General features: G+C 45.2%; 1 protein-coding gene across 1 annotated transcript in view; it reads left to right on the forward strand.

The window, feature by feature from the left end:
• The first annotated feature begins 4,157 nt into the window (after positions 1-4,157).
• HSD17B2 (hydroxysteroid 17-beta dehydrogenase 2) overlaps positions 4,158-22,133 on the forward strand; it is a 34,604-nt gene continuing 16,628 nt past the window's right edge. Inside the window, exon 1 of the mRNA XM_081118988.1 lies at positions 4,158-4,447. Coding sequence (XP_080975114.1) covers positions 4,180-4,447 — 268 coding nt within the window. The 5' untranslated portion in view covers positions 4,158-4,179. The remainder of the gene's footprint in view (positions 4,448-22,133) is intronic.

The following is a 22,133-nucleotide window of genomic DNA, read 5'->3' on the forward strand; positions in this document are numbered from 1 at the left end:
GTCACCCTGTGAGGTGACTTTTTGTAGAACCCCTTTTTAATCTACACCAAAGATTCTTGAAACCCTATGTACAATAAATGAGATCCTGTCTGGAATCTGACTCCACCTGATAATTGTAGAGTTTAGACATATTTACCCCACAACATTTCAATGACAGTAAAATGACTGATCCAACCCTAACTTCTGGCTGTTTTCTCCTGGTTCCCCTCACCAGCCCCCACTCTATGATATAGAGAATGACATATATAATATTTTCACAATTACAATTTAACATTTAAAACATTAGTCATCACTCCGAATCTTGAAAACCGCAACAAAACTTGTGTTACCAGAAAGACCACCCCGATATCCCTGAGATTATCTGTTATGACCTGTACCACCCTGTCCATATCTTAAAGTTTGGGTCACCTTGACATCAGCACATGGTCATTCTCTACTTGGCGAATTATGCCATCACCATGCTACACTCACCATAACAACACATTCTCAAGTTACTGCAACAACATAATTTTTAAAATGTTTGAAGTCTTAAAAATGTGACCGTTTCAGGCACTTAGAACCAGATAAACCATATTTTACCGTATATATGGGGCAATTCAGAGAATCTAGGACCATCAGCCTAGAGAAGGCAAGACATAATAACAATCTTCAAATGTCTGAAAGAAATAGGGACTAGATGTGGTCTGCGTGACTCCAGGTGGGACAGGAAGGCCAAATGCCACAATCGAGGTTTTTTTAGGGCAGAGCTTTCTAATATGCCAAGCTATCCTGAACTGGAAGGTCAAGATGACCACTTGGCAGGGATGTTACAGAGAGAAACCCCTTTTTAGATGGGAAGTTACTTCAGATTCCCTTCTAAACTCAAGAGCCACTGATTCTAAGGAAAATCTACATTGTGGGATTGTCAGCTATTTTTTTTTTTTTTTGGCCAGGTTGGGAATGTCTCTGTTTTGGGTAAGATATTTTGTCTTCAGAAGTTACCTTCAAAAACGAAGGAAGCGTCACATTGACCCACTGGCATCATGAGCAAGAATGAGCTGATCTAATTGGAAAGCTAAGAACAAGCTTGCAGAAATGGGACGCTGGCGAAACGAGGATTGCCTCAAGGACAGCTCTAGGGCAAAATCACAGGGACCAAAAAGAGACACGATTCAGCTCAGTCATGTGGAGGAGTGTTCATTTGGAGGCAGAACAGCTCTTAAGTGGACTAGGACCTTGAAGTCTTCAATCAAAAGAATGTAGACATATGGGGCTAAATCTCACCTGGGAATTCTGCAACTCCGTTTGTGTTCCCAGTTGGTAAAAAGCCTTCCTTTCCTCCACCATCCAGTCCCACTAGTCACTGTTCCCGTGGCAGCTCCTTCTTCAGCTCCCCGAGGTCAGGAACTGGGGGTCTTCATTCAACAAATATTAAATACATGCAATGCGCCAGGCGCTAGGCTAGGCATTTTTGTGCAGAGCAAATAACAGCAAAACAGATATAATTCTTGCCCTCAAGAAGTTCATGGTCTAGTAGGGGAGATAGAAAAATCCTAAAAATGAAGAAAGTACAGAATTACAAGTTGAGCTAAGTGCAGAGAAGGAAATGAATAAATAAGGTGTGGGGAAAGAAGATATTCGGGTTGGGTGCTGAGGACGTGACATTTAAGCAGATAGCTGAAGGATGACAAGGGGAAGGGGTGTGTGACGAACTGAATGAAGAAATAAATGAGTGAGAAGAAAGCTGGCAAGAGCCTCTCCATCTGCCCAGGAGAAAAGGGCCTTGGCCTTCTTAAGGCAGCGAGGACTCCTAACAGCGAGCAAAGTGGGCATCTTCCCTTCATTGCCAGGCACAATGCGAGAATTACATCATTCACTTTAAAAACAACACAAGGGAGCGGGGCTTCCTTTACGGAGAGAAGGAAACTGAGTCTCAGGACGGGCAGGTAGCTTGCCCAGTGCTTCACTGCTAGTAAGTGGCAGAGTCAGGATTCACATCCAGTTCCGGGAGGCCTTAAAGCTCATGCGTGGCTTCGCACAGGAAAGAATTAAAATTCAAGCCAGCACAGGGTTTAAAGTGAAAGTGAGTTTATTAGTGAAACGTCAAGACAGAGAATGAGCTACTCCACGGACAGAGCAGCCCCCCCTTTAGCAGAATTTGCTTCCTTTTTGAGGTATATTCAATGGGCGGGGGGCTGGGAGGTAGGGGATTCAATGAAGGGGAGGGATACTCAGGATCTTCTCCTGAAAGGGGTGGAGATTTCTCAGAGGAGCTTCATCAGACATTTTTAATGTATATGTATTTTTATTGATTTTTAGAGAGAGAGGAAGGGAGAGGGAGAGAGAGAAGCATCTGAATGTGTCCTGACTGGGGATCGAACCAGCAACCTTTCGGTGCCCAGGAGGATGCCCCACCAACTGAGTCGCACAGGCCAGGGCTCATCAGCTCTGCTGTGTCCTTATCTGGGTTTTCCACTACTGGTCGCAGCAGCGCAGAGTGTGTCTTCTAGCAGGCTAATGTATTATAACCGGTGTACAATGAGGCTAGGGGGTTTCCATTAGGTGAAATTAGGTGCCATATTGAACTGAGCTGTTCTCTGCTGGTTTTAAGCTATAAATTCGGTGTTTTTTTTGGGGGGGGGGCAAGGGTGGGTATCTTACTCTCTTGACAGCTCCTGTGGCTTTTATTGTTTGCAGTTATTCTACCACATGCCCTCTCTCAGCAGAGCTAAAGTTGGATTTGAATACAAATAATCTGACCTCAGAGTGAGAACTTTCCTTGTCTCTCCAGATGTGCCAATGCCCAGCGTCTGTGGGAATCCTGGCGCCTGACGCACACTCGGCTCGCCACAAGCCCAGGTGCTTTGGCGCCCTCTTGGGGAAGTCAGCATCGTTGCTGGTGGTCAGTAAGGTGTCCCAGCTTCCCGCGCCGGCTTTCCACCCAGCAAGTCACGAGCTTGGGGCCAGATCCACAGCTACCCTCTCCCAGCCTCCGTTTCCCTCTTTGCAAAGTGGGTGTAATAATTTCCACCTTGAAGTGTTTCCCAAGGCTCAAGGTAAGCTAAGGAAGGGAAGCACTAGTACATTCCATACTGACTGTCCTTTTTTTTTTTTTTTTTTGCCTAAGAGGCAAGACAGAGTAGAGGGGACGAGCATACAGATCTGATACAAGGCTGCTTGACTGCAATGTTGTGTGAGCTCAGGCAGCTCTCTTAACCTCTCTGTGCCTCTGTGTTCTGACCTGAAAAATCACTGCAATAATAAAACCTACCGTCATAAGGATATTCAAAGAGACAGAGCATATTGACTGTTGAGTGCCAGTGTCTGGAACAGAGCATGGCAGAGACTAGGGTCTCAATAGAGAGAATGAATGGATAAGTAGCTAAATATGACCCTGGCACAAATAAGTACCCATAGGTGTGTCTGGGCCTTTATTAGTTGTGTTATCATTGTTACTGTCTCGCCCAGGCACATCTCCCCTCTGGCAAGACCAAAGCACTTTTCATCCGCCACGAAACTCTTCTAGTTTTTATTCCCTCTCCATCCACCCTTCAGCCTGACTCAGGTGGGAGATGGCAGGGACCCTGTGAACATGGACGAAATTAGTGATGCCTCCCTCTCCAAGGTGGGTCTTCTGAACTTCACTGGTGGCCTGGATTCATTCTCTCTCCCTCCCTCTCTCTCTGCCTCCTTCCCCCCATCTCTTTCCCTCCTTCCCTCCATCCCCCCCCCCCCCCCACACACACACGAGTCAGGAATAGGACTGGACAAACAGACACTCCACAGGCTCCTGAAGAAGTGTATTTTTCTGGGAGCTAGAGGTTTTGTAATTCACCGTTCAGAATGAATTTTGTCAATAATTATCCAACTAGTTATCTCTCCAGATGTCATTAAAAAATGAATTTGTGTTTGTTATGTTTGTTACGGGTGAGAAAGTGTGCATGTCATGCAGGCAGTGGGCGTGGGGGGAGCAGTCAAATAGGAAGTGCCCTGGCATTTATATCAAAGTGCACGCCGGTTTACATTATCCACTAGGAAATACGTGCCTGTATGAATATGATTACTGCAGGATCATTCAGCGTGCGTCCGGGCTTTTCCCCTCCTCCCTTCTTGGCTCTCCGTTCATATAATCCAGGCTGCCTCCAGCCTGCCTTTCCCCACTTGTCCTGAGCGCAGAAAGGTGCAGCAGAGCCTCTGAGAATGAGCCCTTTCTCCTCAGAGGCAGCTTGGCTCTGCCTGGCTGTCACGGCGGCCCTGGGAGGACTAGTCCTTTGCAAACTCAATAAGAGCCCAGGGCCGGTGGGGAAAAAAGTGGCCTGCCTGGGGGGCCTCTGGGGAGGGGCTTGCCTGCTCAGCCTGCCTCTCTTCTGGGCCTTAATACTCTTCTCTCTGTCCTGTGTCCTCTTGTATATTCACTTATCTGGCCAAGAGTTGCTACCTGTGGACCAAAAGGCTGTGCTAATCACAGGTAAGCGGACAACACTGCGATTCTCATCCAGGGCAGGATCTGGCACTTGCTTTGCCTTAGTGGGGCTTCTTCAGATTTGGTTTAAAACTAACACGCTTGGTGCGGAGTAAAGGAAAGCGTAGCCCCAAGTGGTTCTCGCTACATCGGTTTGGTCTGCTTTCCTCCGGAGGTGTACTCGGGAGGGGCCTGGAAGGTGAAGTGCATCTAAGCCATACTTTTGTTAATTTCCCAGGATAAATATTAATATGCAAACCTGGGGTATTTCACGTGTTTCATTGTATCCAGGAAATCCCCTAGGTTTCTTTAGGCTTAAAGGGAATTTTGCTCTGAGATTAATGTTTGGCTGGGTTCTAGACTTTGGCTCTTGCTCCCTAGCTATGCAAGAAAGCTCACGGAGTCAGGCTCTCTTTGTGCTTGGCTGTGCTTTTTAAATACAGGGGAGGGCAAAAGTAGGTTTACAGTAGCATCATGACATTCTTTTGTGTTCTAAAGTTACTGTCATATTCAGAGCCTGCACGTATTCTTCTATACAGACAACTGTAAACCCACTTTTGCCCACCCCGCTATTGAAGAGACTCACCAGGGCTGGAAACATTGCAGTTTGCCTGGCTGCTGTCAAGAACCTTGCCTCATCTGAACCTTGGTCTTCATATTTGTCATTAGACTTCTAATGCTTCTTAATTGGATGAAGCTGGCAGTGTGTCCAGAAGGCAGTTGCTTGTAGGCTGAGCTGCCAGCTTTTTTCCTCCTTTTGTCTTTCTCTTTCTCCTGCAAGAGTGAGGCCAAATTAAATTCCTATGGTTTGTAAAACTGGTTTGTTTGGTTGAGAAGATTGAGCTTGAATAGGGCTCTAAGTAGGATTGCCCAGCATTATCCTAACCCAGAAAAGATCCTGCCAAGAAAGATCATTAACTACAGAATCATTTGCCGGGATGTCAACACCCCACACCCTGTGGCTACACCTGCTGGGGGTGAAGGCAAACAGTGTGGATGGAAGCAAATAGAGGTTTTCTTAATTCACAGGGAAATAGACTCTAAAGTGGTTTGTCTATTTTGCCTTTGACTTTAATCCAATGATGAAAGTCTCTCTTAAAATGAAATGCAAGTTGGGGCTTGTTGTAGTTTCGAAGTGCTGTGGAAAACAAGCTTCTTCAAAGACAAAAGAAAACAAAATAAACAACACAAAACATCCCAGACAATTCAAAGGTAGAAGACTCAGTCAATCCATGGGATGTTTATCTATACGCACCTGGGGTGGGGAACCTTTTCTCTGCTAAGGGCCACGTGGATATTTATAACATCATTTGAGGGCCTACAAAATTATCAACTTAAAAATTAGCTATGAAAAAAAGCTCCTAGATTTCTTGAATTTCCAGTCCTACCTGCGGTTGCCTTGGCAGGGCCAGACCAAATGATTTCATGGGCCGTATATGGCCCTCGGGCTGGATGTTCCCTATCCCGATACAGGAATGTCTGGTATCACCTGGAACCATGCATCTAGAAGACTGGCTAGGTTTTCTACTTTTTCACCAGAACTCACTGGATAGGCTCCGGGGGGGGAAGCTATAATAACAGTCAATCCTTCTGTTCTCTGTGTTGTAGCAAGTGCCCAGGTCTTCAGAATAATTCCAGGTTGAATTTATTTTTTGTACTTTTCCACTTGTGTGAAAGAAGACAGCAATTAACCATATTAAAAAAAAATAAAATAGCAGTGCTGTGGTTGACACTAATGGGACATGATGTCCTGGAGGTCCAAACATTCCTGGGAAATCAGTTTCAGGGAGCAGCACTTCTGAAGCTAATAAATAAGAATACTAAACTTTAGGTATACTCAGGCAAACTTCTAGGTAACAGAGGAAACAAGAACTCTCTCTGCTCGATTATCTTGTCAACATACTTCATCCTCTGCTTTTGCAGACATAAGCAAACAGAAATGCCCACAAAACACACACTCAAGTCAGTTAACCTAGATCAGCCATTGAAACGTCCTGACTTGTGTTCAGTGGTATGCAAAATGACTGATTCAATTAGGTAACTCAAGCCCAGTGACTAATCCCTCAATGAAATGTTTAGTAATTAGAAAGCTGAGGATTAATAAAGGAAGCACATGTTTTAGGGTGACCGAAATGTCCCTTTCAGGTTCTTTGTCATGAGGAATGCCATAAGTTCAATATAATTCTAAAGGTTTCAAGACCTCTGTACTAAATGGAGACATTTAAAATGAATTTATTTAGTTAGCCCAGAACTCATTAAAAAAAGAAGTCATAATAATTTGGAATAACCTTTGTTTCAGGATGGCTTCTGTTATAAATTGGTAAACATTTTAGTAAGTGGGTGGACTGGGAGAAATGTGGCAATGTACATAACTATTATTCCTTTATTTGATAAATATTATTCCTTTATTTGAAATGAAAATTTCTTTTAAAGAAATAACCTGAAATATGTAAAAAGGGTAGATGCCAAACAAAATGGCATATTCACAAAGTTGTTCAGTACGATCTTATTTGCAGTTGAGAAATATCAAAAGCAATCAAAATGGTGACAAATTATAATATATCTTCTGGGTAGAACAATGGGTAACCTTTAAAAATTACAGCCACAGCCCTGGACCATTTGGCTCAGTGGTTAGAGCGTTGGCCCACGGACTGAAGGGTCTTGGGTTCGATTCTGGCCAAGGGCATGTAGCTCGGTTGCAGGCTCAAGATCCCCAGACGGGTAGGGGCACGTTTGGGAGGCATCCAATCAATGTGTCTCCCTCATGTCGATGTTTCTCTCTCTCCCTCTTCCTCTCTCTCTGAAAAGCAATGGAAAAAATATCCTCAGGTGAGGAGTTAAAAAAAAAGAAAACCACAGGAATGTGTTACACCATAGAAAACTGAACTGAAGGAAAACATACAGGAGATCCAGTTGTTCGAGCAAGGCTACAACCATGACGCATGAATTTAAAAAACAACAAAAAAACACTGGAAGGAAAAAGTTTGTAAATGATTAGATCAGGGTATTTGGGTGTTTTTTCCCCTAGATGTTTTCCCTAAAATTTCTCTAATGTAGTGATATTGCGTATGCAATAATATGTCTGTGTGTGTATATACAGACACACTTCTTTTTTAAAGAAGTTTTTATTGAATGTATTGGGGTGACATTGGTTAATAAAATTATATAGGTTTCACATGTACAATTCTATGATACATCATCTGTATACTGTATTGTGTGGTCACCATCCCAAGTCAAGTCTCCCTCCATCACCATTTATCCCCCCTTCACTCTCTTCTATGTCCCCCCACCCCTCCTTCCCTCTGGTAGTCACCATTCTGTTTTCTGCGACTATGAGGTTTTTTTTTTTTTGCTTAATCCCTTCACCTTTTTTCACCCAGCCCCCCAACTCCCCCAACACCCCTCCCCTCTGACAGCCGTCAGTCTGTTCTCTGTATCTATGAGTCTGTTCCTATTTTATTTGTTAGTTTATTTTGTTCATTAGATTCTACATATAAGTGATATCCTATGGTCCTGTGTTTCTCTGACTGGCTTATTATTTTTAAAAGGGATCACATTAAAAGAATAAAGTCCATTTAACTATGGACCCAGGTGTAGGACAGTTACAAGGACAAGTTTGAAACACTAACTTTTTTTCTTTGAGTCGCTTATTTCATTTTGCTGAGGGAGTCAAAGGTCTTTTGTCTCAGAAACGTACAATCATAGCACAGAGAAGAAAAAAGCAAGCACAGAGCACTGGAACACGTGTTTGTCTTCAAGGTACCTGAAGCTCCAGGGGCCATTTAATTTTTAAAATGAGTGAGAAGCAGGCCCACATGATTACAATAGCATCTCAGGCACCATACCGTGGAAAAGACTTTGAAGTCTGACGGGCTTGCCTGAGGCTGGGCTCCTTAAGGGCAGCACTTGAGATGAGCATTTGCATTGTGCAGAAGGCAGAAACCCTCCTCTACCCTTCAATGTTCTTTTGGCTGGTCTAATAATCAAATCTACATGAGCCAGATTTATATGAGAAAATAACCGGATTTAGGTACATGTGTACATAGGGGAGCCCCACATACATAGGAGGTTCAGGGACAGAAAGTTAAAACAAAGAATATATAACATTTTGAGCTAGGGATAAGGTAGGATGCCTTGGAGGCTTCCAAGGGGAGGAAGGTCATTGCTGGACGATAAGAATAGTAGCTGCTCGGTAATTAGTAGTTTTCCCTGTCCTGTAGATGGGTCATAAAAAGTTATTTTTGGTAACAACCCTTATTATGGGCAAGGCCCCTCATTTAAATTCTTTAAGGGAGAGGTAAACGTTTCTCGTGAGCCTGCAGAATCTTGACTGCCTTCAGCTCAAAATAATCCACATTCCAAAGTGGGGAGGCATCTTGGGGGAAGCCTGTTCTGAACCCCTATAGCATGAAAGGGATTTGTTAGGAAGTTTTCCAAAGAATATTGGTCCTGGAGTGGGGAAGATGCACAGGAAAAGGAGGAGGCCCCACGGGGTGCAGCATCAAGGGAAGTCCACTGAGGGTCAGTTGGCTTAATCCCTGGGGCAGATCTGGAAACAGTGGTGGGGGGGGGGGGGACGGGGGGGGACGGGACACCTGAGAGCGGTCCCCATTGTGGGTCAGGGAACTATAGTTTTTATATCCTCACACCTGTCAATCATTAGTTAAGGGGTGGTGGTGATGAGGGGAGGCTTAAACTGCAGGCACTTCTGGCTCTCCTTGGCCACTGGCGCTGTGAGCTCCAGCATCCTGGGGCAGCCCTCGGACAAAGTCGCAGGGCCTGGGGCTGGGTGTGAAGCACACTATCTTTGGCACCCAGATTTGGACTTTTGAACTTTTGTTTTCTCCTCTGTAAACCAGAAATGATAATTCTCTCTCTCTCTCTCATTAGTGGAGGAGAGACAGAGAGGCAGGAAGGAAGAAGAGAATGATGGAGGAGCAGAGAGAGAGAGAGGTGATTTTCTGTATTGGGGTGATGAGAGGAAAGGTAGAAAAATGGTGTTAGGGAGGCCAACAGGGAACAAAAAAGAAAAGGCTGACAGAGAGATCAGGAGAAGAAACATTCATGTATTCATTCAGCAGCTATTTTTTTTTTGAGTCCTCGGTCTGTGCCCTGTATTGTCCAGAAACAATGGGGGAAGGAAATGGAAGACCATGCAATTGTTACGTTGTCAAATGACGGCATCAACGTTCCTAGATTTCCTTGACCTTGGAACCGGGGCCTCTGCCTCTTCCTCTACTGGCTATAGCCGAGCGATGGGGTACAGAGGGCCTCCAGGAGGATTCCCAAAGTGCGGTGGAGCGCAAGGGTGGGCATAGCTCCTGTGGGGGAGCTGGGGAAAGCTTGACAAAGGAGGGGCCTCCTTAGGAATTAAAAAGTAGCTTTTTAGAGGGAAAAAAGGTCTTCCAGGCTAATTGGTCAAGCAGCTCCTACGCACACCGCTAGCACTCATTCAAACTAGTTGAGTTGGATAATTTTTAATTGAAATGTTCAAAACTGGGTGCAGTGGAGGATGGATCAGGGAGGGAAAGAGGGATCTGTTTTACGGGAGGGTCCTTATTTTATGTTGCAAACAGTGGGTCCTAGGTGGGCGGTGACCCCTGCTGGAACTTATTAAATAGTCCAATTAAGTTTCTAAAATCGAATACTGTTGGCATCAGCTTGGCATCTGGTGTACTTTGGATTTAATGCTAGATTGTTGAAATGGATGAACATTGACAGTGGACTACGGAACTAAGAGAAATAATATCTCTGTGCTCAGAGACTTACAGACATTTTATGTTTGATTCTCACAACCCTAATAAGTTGTATTCTTATACATGAGGCAACTATGTGTTCAAAGTTACTAAGCTACTGAATAGCAGAGATGAGACTAAGCCCAGATCAGACCCATCTGCAACCCAAAGGCATACTCTTAACCACTGTCATTATTAGTGTTATAGCCATGGTTACTAGGAGCCTAGAAAGGTGCCCAGGATATAAAATGTGTCCATTCAATGGGCAAGTCCACGTTGAACATATACAAGGTAAAGCAAAAGTAGGTTTACAGTTGTGAGTATGCAAAACAGTTTATTCTTGTATTATTATTTATTAATTATTCTATTATTTTCCATATGAACAACCCATTGTCAACCCACTTCTGCCCCACCCTGTATTATGTGCACAAGACTTTGCTGTCACAGAACTCGGCAATCGATCGGATGCAGAGATGCCGGTGCGAGGAGATGAGATGGTACCATGGACAGGGATTGGGAGGTTTGAAAGGGTGGTGATGGTTTGAGATGAGCCCTATGGTGAGTTTGACCTCAGGTTCGAGTGTGCAGGCAGTGAGGGGACAGTGCAGGTGGAAAGTCATGGGCAGGTGAATAGAGAAACAGACTTGGTTAGTTTGGAGAGGAAGACTGGAGAGACACAAGCAACAAAGTGATGGTTAATGTTGCAAGGGAAGAGAACCTTGACGTACATAATAAAGAATCAGTGCAGTCTGCGGTGAGACTATAATCCAGTCAGTCTATCAGAATTTTTTTTAATAGAGTAGTTATCTTCTTTTAGCATTTAAGCTTTACCTTAATTAACCCTCTACAGAGAAGCATTAAAAGGTATTGTTAACCTGGGTAATTTTATAAAAGTTGGAATGGTGATTTTATCAGGCATTCTAGATGTGTTTTGTTGTTGTTTTTTTTTAATATATCTTTATTGATTTCAGAGAGAGGAAAGGAGAGGGAGAGAGAGATAGAAACATCAATGATGAGAAGTCATTGATCGAGCCCGCAGCCCGGGCATGTACCCTGACCGGGAATCGAACCCCAATCGCCTGGATCCTAGGTCGATGCTCAACCGCTGAGCCACGCCTGGCCGGCTACTTGTGTGTTTTTTTTTAATTAAACTTATTGGGGGTGATATTGCTTAATATGATTATATAGGTTTCAAGCGTACATTTCTATGATACATGATTTGTATATTGCCTTGTGTGCCCACCACCCAAAGTCAAATCGTGTTCCTTCATTATATATTTGGCCCCTTTTACCTTTTACTACCCCTCTACCCACCCCCTTCCCTCTGGTAACCACCATACTCTTGTCTGTGTCTATGAGTTTCAGTTTTTTGGTTGGAGAAAATTCTCATGGAACGAAAACACCCCCCACCCTCCATCCTATATATTAAAAACTGAAGGCCGGGACCGTGTCCCTCCTCTCAGGCTCTGAGCGCATTAGACCCAGTACAGTGTGAATGAATGCATGAGCCCTGAGTAAACGAACCAAGCAGGAGACATGTCCTCCCCTTTTTGTGGTCATTGGCTAGAAAAAATGTGGTCACTGTCCAAATCTGCCCACTTCCTTGGGTACTTGTTTCTGCTGGTTCTTTTTGCTGGAGTCACCTGGGTAGAAAGGGCAGAGTGACTTGGCTGAGTAGCCGAGGCCCATTGTTCCTCACAGGGCTTTGTGATGACTTGGTTCTAAGTGTGCTTCTGCTTAAGCAGGATGTGGCACAAACGGAGCATCCTCTGTCCCCAGCGGGCTGCTGAAGCTGCTCTCCCGAGGGTCATTGGCGCCCTCCTAGTCACCGGAGTTTGACTTCTGCTCCAGCACTGCTGACGACACTTTCCTTCCTGACACGGCCTCCTTGGCCTTCCAGGAGGTTGCATTTCCACATTTTTCTCCCCCTTCTCTGTCCCTCGAGTCTCCGGGTTCTTCTTCCCCCCCTTTCCCCCAAGGTGGCCCCTGTGGCTGGTCCTTGGCCCTCTCATCTTGCCACAGCCTCTGCCACTTAAGGCCCTCCTGCTCCTGTGGTATCCGTGGCTCTATGTGAGGCCCAGCAAATCTGTAGTTTTGTGTACCTGACAAGCTCTTGACCTCCTCATATTTCCGGGATTTTAGGCTGAAGCTTTAAATTTGGCATTTCTAAAACAAACTTACCATCCTTTCTCCTAATCCCTTTTTTTCTTAACTTCTCCAGTTCTCACCTTTCCCTCAGTTCCATCTATTCCATTCTTTCCCATCCCTCCTCCCACTTCCTTACAGCAGCCACTGTTTTAGAGGTTCTTTTTACCCTTTATTCCTGATTTCTTCATAGGTTCATCTTCTATTGTCTACCCTTCTGATGCCAGCATCCCCCTTTCTCCCCCCTGCCCCCCCCTTCTCTGCGTTTTCCCTTAAGATATGTTTATATTTCTCACACTCTTGAGCAGTGCTCTTATTTCCAGGTACCGCATCTCCTGCCTCCTGCCATCAGCCTCTAATGCTTTGCCCAGATTTGCCTCCTGAACTCTGGACCACACGCCCATTGCCCCCCGAATGTCCCAGGGTGCACAGGTACCAGGCTGCGCTCCCCAACTTTCCCCTGAATTCCAGGCCTCTAGACTCTGTTGGCGGCACCAACGCCATTCGCCCCACCTGCGCGAGTCAGAAATGTCACAGCCGTCTTTGAATCCCCCGTTCAGTTGGCCCAGATCACGAACTTGAGCGCCCTTCTTGACCTTTCCTCCTCTCTCATTGCCTCGCCCAGCCAGTCGTTGATTCATAACTCGATGACCTTTCGCTACCCCTCGAATGTCTCCCCTCTTTTTTATTCCCAAAGCTACTCCCTTTGTTCAAAGTGTCCTTGTTTCTTGTATGGACTATCGTAATAGTGTCTTGGTTGTTATCCTTGCCTTTCATTTCTTCACCTTCACTCTGTAGCCAGATGAATGTCATTCTAAAATATAAAGCTAACCAACCCACACTCCCTTGTTTGTGAAATCCTGCTAGAGTCCCTCAACTGTATAAAGTCCAAACTTCTTGTGTGCAAAGGTCCCCGACAATAGAGGCCCTGCTATGTGCTTCCTTCATACTCCCCAAGTTCCCAGGAAAGTTCTGGACACTTTCAAAAGTTGTATGCTATCCAGGCAGTGTACTAAGAAAATATTACTATCCTTAAGACAGATCAAGATCTGCCGAGGAGGTAAAACCTGAGGTTTTCAGAAGGGGCCCTGGTACAAACAAGTTCTAATCTCAAAAAAATGATCCAAGATTATTCTTGTCTACACCCCTCTGGCTAAAACTTCCATGTCCGCTTGTTTACATCAGTATCTGAAGCCCATGGATTTTGGAGTCCCCTGGTCATGCTCCTCAAGACGAACTTTTTCTAGATGCTGCTCCTTCACCCCATCCCCTGCCTTCCCAATTTTAGGGTTCAATGCTGGGCCCTCAGGGTTGGGGATCAGATTAGGTCATAGGGTATCCATATATGTGTGTGTGGTAGGACACGGCATAAGCAGAGGTTTTGAGCAAGGCCACAGACATCAGGTTAATAGGTAGATGGTTCTATTGTTCTGAACCAAGTGGAGATAAACAGATGACTGGGAAGGAGAGTAAATCCAGGTGCCGATGAGGGCAAGCTGGACAGGGATCATGAGGAAGTCTAGCGCAGAGATGGAGCGGAATGGGGAACATGTCTGGCTTGGATGACCCCGGGACCCCTGGGGCTCCATCCCATCCACTACCATCACAAAGCGGCATCTCCTCTTTAACCTAGGATTCGCCTCATGTACCACTCTGGTGCTCCCCAATACCCCTTGCCCACCAGCCCACATCATGAGATCCTTCCCCTGTGTTCAGACTTGCCAACTGCCATGAACTTCATGCCATAAACAGGGCATTGAAAAGAGATGTGTCCACTGGAAAACAATTCTAAAAGTCAAGAACAAAAGCCATTAGGAACATTGTGTTGAATGCCCTTTGTGTACAGAGGACTCAAGGTCCAGGGACTGGGCCAGATACAATTTAATTTGAGACGGTGCCCAACGTGGTCTTAGATTGAATAGAACCTAAATTCCACTTTTATGGGTCAAAGGCTCTGGTAGGTCACCTGAAACACTGGTAAAAGATCTGGGTTTCAATGAAACCTGTTTTCTAAAGATTCACATCTCCTGGGTTCTTGTGACCTTCAGAGCCAAAACAAACGTGGGCATCAAGGAGGGGATTAGAAATAAAACCAAAGCTATGTTCCTTTCTAGAAACAAAATTACAACGTGTGTGCATCTAAATGTAGGTCTGGCTACTGTCATTCAGGGTGGGAAGGAGGGTCCGGGGGTTAAGACCACACAGTTAGGACAATGACTGATCTGGCTACTAGCTCCTGCCATGTCACTTGCCACTTGCTAGCTTTCTGACCTAGGGAAAGCTAGTTAACCTGTCTGAACCTCAGTTTCCTTCTCTGGAAAATGGAGATAATCATAATTTGATCTCACTGGGATAGTTACCTGGATGGAATGACATAACACACATAAAGGGCCATCTGTAGATGGTACCTTTCATTCTTAGCCAAACACAGCAGCATGAGGGTGGTGGCCAGAGAGTCAAATGATGAGGCTGCTGAAAGAGCCCCCCCAATTCTAGCAAGAGAAGGGGCGTGAGCATGATTGTAACAAGCCCTTCCTCAGTTTCTTCCTCAGAATTCTCCCGCTCAACACCCTCACCTTTTCCCACTTAAAATTTGAGAGAAGCTTCTAGAATAAGTCACAAGAAGTTTGTGTTCACACAGAGATAAACCAGTAAGTCATCTTAGGAGAACATGGCTGTAGGGACAACGGTGCAGGGGCTGGAGTTTCACAGCATCCTGTTCCCCAGGTGGGGCCTGGCCACATGCAGGGGGTCTCAACTGGTCCCTTCCACTTGGTACAGATCAGTTGTAATATTGGGGATGAGGGGAAAAGAACAACTCATTCTGCCACTTTGGGGTTTACATAGTCATAGATGAACTTTATTTCAACCAACCATCTCCCAGTGCCTGAATACCATTCCTGGGATTATCCATTTCATCTAGTGGGGTTTGAATAACCCCAATGATGGAAAGCTCACTACCTCTTCAGGGAAATCATTCCACTTTTCTACAATGTTAATAGTTGTAAGTAACTTCCTTCTATTGGGCCAAAATAGGCCTCCCTGGACAATCATCACTGCATTAATTCTGCCCTTGGAAGCCGCCTAATCTAATGAAAGCACCCTTTTGCGTGACAGCCCTTGAAAAATGTAAAGACGGCATCATATTACAGCCAAATTTGCTTTGAACTAAATAGTCTCATTCCTCCCATGGCCTGGTTTCCAGAGCTTTTGTCATTCTGCTCAGTGTCCTCTGGACCATTTTAAGTTTCTACACATGCCTTTGAGATGTTGACTCAGATTTCATATTGTGTGCCGTCTTGGTATGAGCAATACAAACCAGACGGCGACAGCTGAGGTGAAGACACTGACAGCGCCAAAAGTGTGGTAATTGATGAAGTAAGAGGCTATTGTTCAAGGGGTAACGAAAAAGTCAAAGCTTTCGTTCCAGTTACTTTACACGCCTACTACGCAAAGCTACTGGTTTAAAAGGCAACTTACTTATATAGCAAATCTTCAGCGGTTTGGGGTGCCAGTTATGGTTCTAGGGTAGTTATGAGAATGAAATGAAATAAGACATATGCCAAATGCTTAACGCTGCATCTGGCTGAACAGTACACACTCGGTGAATGCGGCTGTGAGATACTGGAGAAGACAAAAGGCATTACAACGACCAGAGAGAGCGTGATGGTGGAAAGAGGACCAGCTATTCTCTGGGCTGCAACAGGCAGCCTCCATTAGGAGCTCTCGTTCCTTTGTTCCTGCCAAGTTAAGTTAGATCTCTCTTTTTACACCCCTTTCCTCACCTTTATCTCCCTTATGAGTATTTGTTCCTCTGAAAGCAATGGTTCTTGACTGGGAGCAATTTTGCCTCTCAGGGGACGTTTTAGCAATGTATGACGATATATATATTTGAGCTATATATATATATTTGAGAGAGAGAGAGAGACATTGATCAGTTACCTCCTACATGTTTCCCTGGGCCAGGGATGGGACCCAAAACCTGGGTATGTGCCCTGACCAGGAATCAAACCAGCCACCCCTTAGTGCACAGAATGACGCTCCAACCAACTGAGTGAGCCACACTGGCCAGGGTTGAGGATATTTTTGGGTGTCATCATTGGGGGGCACAGAAACAGGCTGCTAGCATCTGGTGCATAGAAGCCACGGATGCTGCTAAACACCCTACAATGCACAGGACAGCCCCTCAAATAAAGAATTACCTCATCTCAAATGTCAATAGTGCTGAGGTTGAGACACCCTGTCCTAGAGTTTGAGCTCCCTAGCTCAGGGGCCATATCATTCTCATTGATCACGGTATCCCCAAGTGCCAGTTACAAAGTCAGTCATGGGATGAGTGCCTAATAATAATAAAAGGAAATGGGAACTGAGCTGGATCTTAAAGAACAGACAAGTCTGAATGTATTTTTCTTCCGCTTTGAGTACATAGCGGCAGATGGGTGCTGGGAGTTGTTTGGAAACAAAGTTCACAAAGGAAACTGCAAATATTCTATCCCCTAAGGGATGGGAGAGACAGAGCAGCCCTGGGGCTCTACCAGGAGACTGAAACTGTTATAAACAAGTGAGTTTCAGAACAAAAGGCCTGGAACTGCGGGTAACACAAGAACTATGAATAGTTTGTTGTTTTGACAGAATTCAGCCAACCCCTGAAAGCCGAGACAGAACGTTAACTAGACAGGAACTAGAGAGTTCCGTTGGTGATGCGCAAAGGCGAGGCTTCTTAGCCCGCGGCGGGCTGCCACGCACACAGAGGCCTCTACCTTGGGCACACCTTGAATCTGGTGGATGTCAACCATGACTGTGCATTAGAGTCACCTGAGGACCTTTCAAAACATATTGATGCTTAGGTGCCCACTCCCAGATCTTGGGTTTACTTGCTGATAGCATCGCCCCTGCCCAGGTGTGATAACCCAAAAATGTCCACACATTGCCAAATAGCCTGTGGTGGCAACATCACTGGCCAGTTGAAACACTACGGGCTTAAATATTACCTTCTTGAGCAGGTGTTCCCTGGTGTCCAGGGGTCAAGTCTCTAGCTATCAGTCTCAGTCTCCATATCTCATTTGTTACTTTCATAGCATGTTTCTTCTCTTGAAATTAAATATACATTTATTTATCTAGCAAGCATCTGTGGCCTCCCTGCCCCATAGACTACTTGAACTACTTCACTCAGTTCTGTATTACCAGCATCTGACATGGCTGCTGGCGTGCAGTAGGTACTCAGTGAACATGCACTGAACAAATGCATCCATGTACGAATGAGCAAGCGGGGACTGTGGGGCATGCAGTGCTGTCCTCCAGGGTGAGGAGTGATCTGGCAGAGCAGAAAGAGCATGCACTTTGAGGTCAGTGAGTTCTGGCTCTCTAGCTCTCTGTGACCTGGGACAGCTTAGTTAACTTCTCAGGGCCTAGTTTTGTCACCTGCAAAATGGAGATACCATCCTTGAGTGTGTGATTAGCTGTGTAGTCCTCCCTGCTCTCTCCTGGACCCCAGGTGATTGTGATACAACTTCTCGTGCCTTGACACCTGGTGCAGGTCTCCTCCATCAGAGCTCATCACCAAGGACAGAAATCAACACTGGACTCTCAGATCCTCATTTGGTGCCAAGCAAATCGTAGATGCTCAGCCGATGACCTCTGTGCAGTGTGACCGAGTTGTATCTGTACTTTAATGACAACACCAAGGCTAGTTGGCTGAGATGATTCTCATGGGCTGGTCCCTGGGAAAACATGACCAATCCCAGGTCCCTCCTTGGTGGGTCATGGGACCGGGGACGCTGTGCTCCTGCCAACCTGTGGTGGGCCCACATTCAGGTGGGTACTCTGGCTTTTTGCAGAAAACAAGGAAGTACGGCCAGTGTCCTCTTACCTCACTTTTTCCTCCTTCCCCTCTGGGCTTGGCAAATAACGAATTTGATGACGACATTGTTCAAATGTCTCTTAGCCCTATGGAACCAAGTGTGGGCAAAAATGCTCCCATCTTCCTCCTTTACCAGAAAAGGGAGACTTCATGACTCCAAAATAGTTATAACAAAGAGCTCTCTGCCCCCAGCACCCAGCCCAGTATGGGGCAGAGAGAAGCTGAGTGAATTAATGAAAGAGATACCTTGGTTGGTGCTGGTTTCTAAAGATGTCCTAAGTCAACTCTGAGCCTGTGCACAGAGGAAAGGACCTTGTGTGCTGTTGCCCCTGGAGAGGAAGCTTCATCTCAGGTTGCTGCTGGGGAACCGACACAAGGCTAGACATAGAGAAGGCCTGATGGGCAGGGTATCCCCTTTGCAATATGCAAGGGAGGCTCTACCTAGACCACATGACCATAGATAGACGTTCACATTCTGATTTAATTAATCAGTTGTTCCTGATAATCAAAATGATTCAGATGTCAGAGGAGAGGCACCCTGCCCATTAGGTCAAGACACTTTCTGCTCGAGTCCCTATTATATACCCTGTGAGAGGTCCATCCATGCCCTCTGCAACAGGTTTGTGAACTCCCAAGCTCATCTTTCTCCAGGTCGCCTTGGCTCTGATTTCTGGCGAAGGTGAACTCTTGTTGTCCATCTATTTTGAATCAAAACATATAAGACTTCCTTTCTCCTAGTTACTCACCCTCAACTTTCCCTTGCCCCTAAAAACTACACATACAGATCAGCTGAAAGCAGCAAGCTTTCCAGAAAATGTTCAAGGGTCTCCTGTTATAGCAGACACTAGGTTTCAGACTGCCCTGTTCATTTTCATATATTACTTTTCATTGAACTATACTTCTTGAACCATGAAACTCACCCTTTAAAGGATACAATTCAGTTGTTTTTAGTATATTCATAAGGTTATGCAACTGTCACCACTATCTAATTCCAAATTTTGATCACCCCCAAAAGAAACCTGTAACCATTAGCAGACTGCCCTGTTCTTAAAATGCCACTTAGTCATTTCTGCCAACTTGACTTCCCATCTACAGACATGTTGCTTTTCAACTCCCCTCTTTCATCTCTTTGGGGTGTTACCCTTTCTCCTTCCCCATTAGTGTCTTTAGTGGGGGGGAACTAGTAAACAGCAGTGCTGTCCAATATATAATGTGAGCCACATAAATAATTTAAATTCTGCTAGTGGTCACATTTTAAAAAGTAAAAACAAAACAGGTAAATTTAATTTGACTAATATATTTAATACAATATGCCAAAAAAATTATCATTTCAACATATAATCAGTATAAAAGTTATTCATGAAGCATTTTTCATGGTACTAAATTTTTGATGATTTGCTCATGTTTCTTCTTTAGAGGAGTAGTCCATAATTTGGCTCCTCAAGGCAGATCCCTGCCTTCCACCTCAGTTGTTCATCAGAGCACTCATTTTAGTTCCTTGGTAGAACTTATACCATAATCCATAAGCCTTTCTTTTTTATATCATGCATGTATTGCCTGTACCTCACACTGGATGGTAAACTTTGTGAGGACACTGCTATGGACTAAATTGTGTTCCTTCCAGATTCATAGGTTGAAGCCCTAACTCCCCAAGATTGATGGTATTTGGAGATGGGGCCTTTGGAAGATGGTTAGGGTTAGATGAGGCCACGAGGGTGAGGCCCTCCTGATGGGCTCAATGTCCTTGCATGAAGAGATACCCGAGAGCTATCTCTCTCCTTCCCTCTGCCACACGAGGACACCGTGAGAAGGCCTGCATGAGCTCTCTTCCTATAGGGCAATAAGATACTCTCAGCAGAACCCAGCAATGCTGGCGCCCTGGTCTCCGATTTCTGGTCTCCAGAAGTGTGGGAGAATGGGGTTCTGTTATTCAAGCCTTCCAGTTTGTGACATTTTGTTATGGCAGCCTGAACTGACTGAGTCAGATGGGGAGCACATCTATCTTCCTCACCAGTATATCCTAAGAACCTAGCACAGGGCCTGCCACATAGTATGAGCTCAGTAAACACTTGTCGAACGAATAAGTAGATACAGATGTCAAAAATTAACCAAGTGTAGCAATAGCTACTTAGATAACTCACCTAGAATATTACCCACTGGGAACTTTCCTTTCTGAGGACTGTCATCGAGCTTGGGGATTGTCCTCCTGGGAGTGGCCACGAAATGCAGATTTGCTCGTAATCAAGTCAGACAACAAATAATGAAACTCAGTCCTCTTGTCTGTGAAATGGGGATAAACATGTTGACTCTAGGACCCATTTATTTATTCAACAAATACAGAGTACCTAGTGTACGCCAGGTACTGTCCTAGGTGCTGGAGATTCAACAGGAAACAAAGCAGGGATTTTGTCCTCATTGAGTTTACATCCAAGTGAGGGAGACAAATATTTAGAAATTAATAGACCAATACACAATACAGTGTCGGTAGTGGTAGAAACAATGAAGAAAAATAGCAAGATATCTTAGGTAAGGTGTTTAGTACAGAGTCTCTACTATAATACAAGCTCAATAAAAGGTGGCCTTTTATATGCCTCTTATTGTTCAAATTATGACTTACTACACAGTATCTAAAGTGAACCCTTTAAAAGCTAAGTCAGTTCATGTCAATCCTGTGTTCAAAACCTTCTAATGACATCTCATCGCACTTAGAATAAAAGCCACAGTGTTCACTATGGTTTAAAGCAGGGTTTCCCAACCTTGCCACTGTTGACATTGGGACCAGGCACTTCCTTGTGGGGGCTGTCCCGTGCCTTGTAGGATGTTAAGCAGCATTTTTAGACTCTACACACTAGATGCCAGTACCACCGCCCAACATGTGACCACCAAAGTGTCTCCAGACCTTGTCAGATGTTCCCTGGGAGAACCGCTGGCTTAAAGGCCCCACATGAACTAGCCTTGAACTACTGCTCCGGTTTGCCTCCTACTGTTTCCTTCCTCACTCACTCTGCTCTGGCCGAAATGGCCTCCTGGTTCTTCCTCTAACAATCATGTCCCTGTCTGGGAGCCTTTGCGTCTGCTCTCCTCTGTGCCTGGTGCAGCCTTCCCTGGGATATCTATTCAGCTGCTCCCCGCTCGGAGTTGCCGTCCCTGACCTCCATAAAGGACACCCCCTGTCACTATTCTGCCTCCCAGCACTCATCACCACTTGACACTGTGTGCGTTTGTTTGACTTTTCTTTGAACGTGTCCCATCTCGCTCTACAATGTAAGCTCCATGGGACAGGGCCTCGGATGGTACCACCATGACTGAGAGGAGTGCCTAGTACATAGTGGTTGCTTAATAGATAGTTGTGAAAGAATAAATTAATGGATACATATATGAGCATTAGAAGAATAGGCAGGGGTCCACAGGATGGAAAAGGCAGGACATGTGTGAGATAATGAAGAAGTCAGCCCAACTGGAATGTAAAGCAGGCCACGAAGTCGGGCTTGGTTGGGTGTGAACAGATTCTAGAGATTGTTGAAACCCAGGTGGGGCACTTCACCCATTAACCTCTCAGACAGGGGGAGCCAGAGTCGGTTTATGAGTAGGGGAATGATATTGTAAGGGTTGAGTAGAAATTAGAAGCCTGAATCTAACTAGAAAACAATCCAGTGGGAGCCTGGATCCAATCAGAAGATAACAGTGTTTTGTATGTGAGTGGGATGGTTTCCTCTCTTGTGCCGTCTCTTGTTGGGGCGGGTCGGTTCTAAGGGAGGGAGTGTTTTGACTGATCAATGTTCTGGGTGGCACCAGAAGTGTGTGGTGACTGGAGTGTCAAGCGTTTGCCTTTCCTGTTAAAGGAAACTGGGTCAGATTAACAATCACTAGGCGGTGATTATTAATGAAACAGAGAATAGAGAACTTCTGTAAATCAGAGCTCCCTCGGGTTTCTGGGAAGTACTTTGGTCAA

Source organism: Miniopterus schreibersii (assembly GCF_964146895.1).
Source record: "Miniopterus schreibersii genome assembly, chromosome: 18".
NCBI lineage: Eukaryota > Metazoa > Chordata > Mammalia > Chiroptera > Miniopteridae > Miniopterus > Miniopterus schreibersii.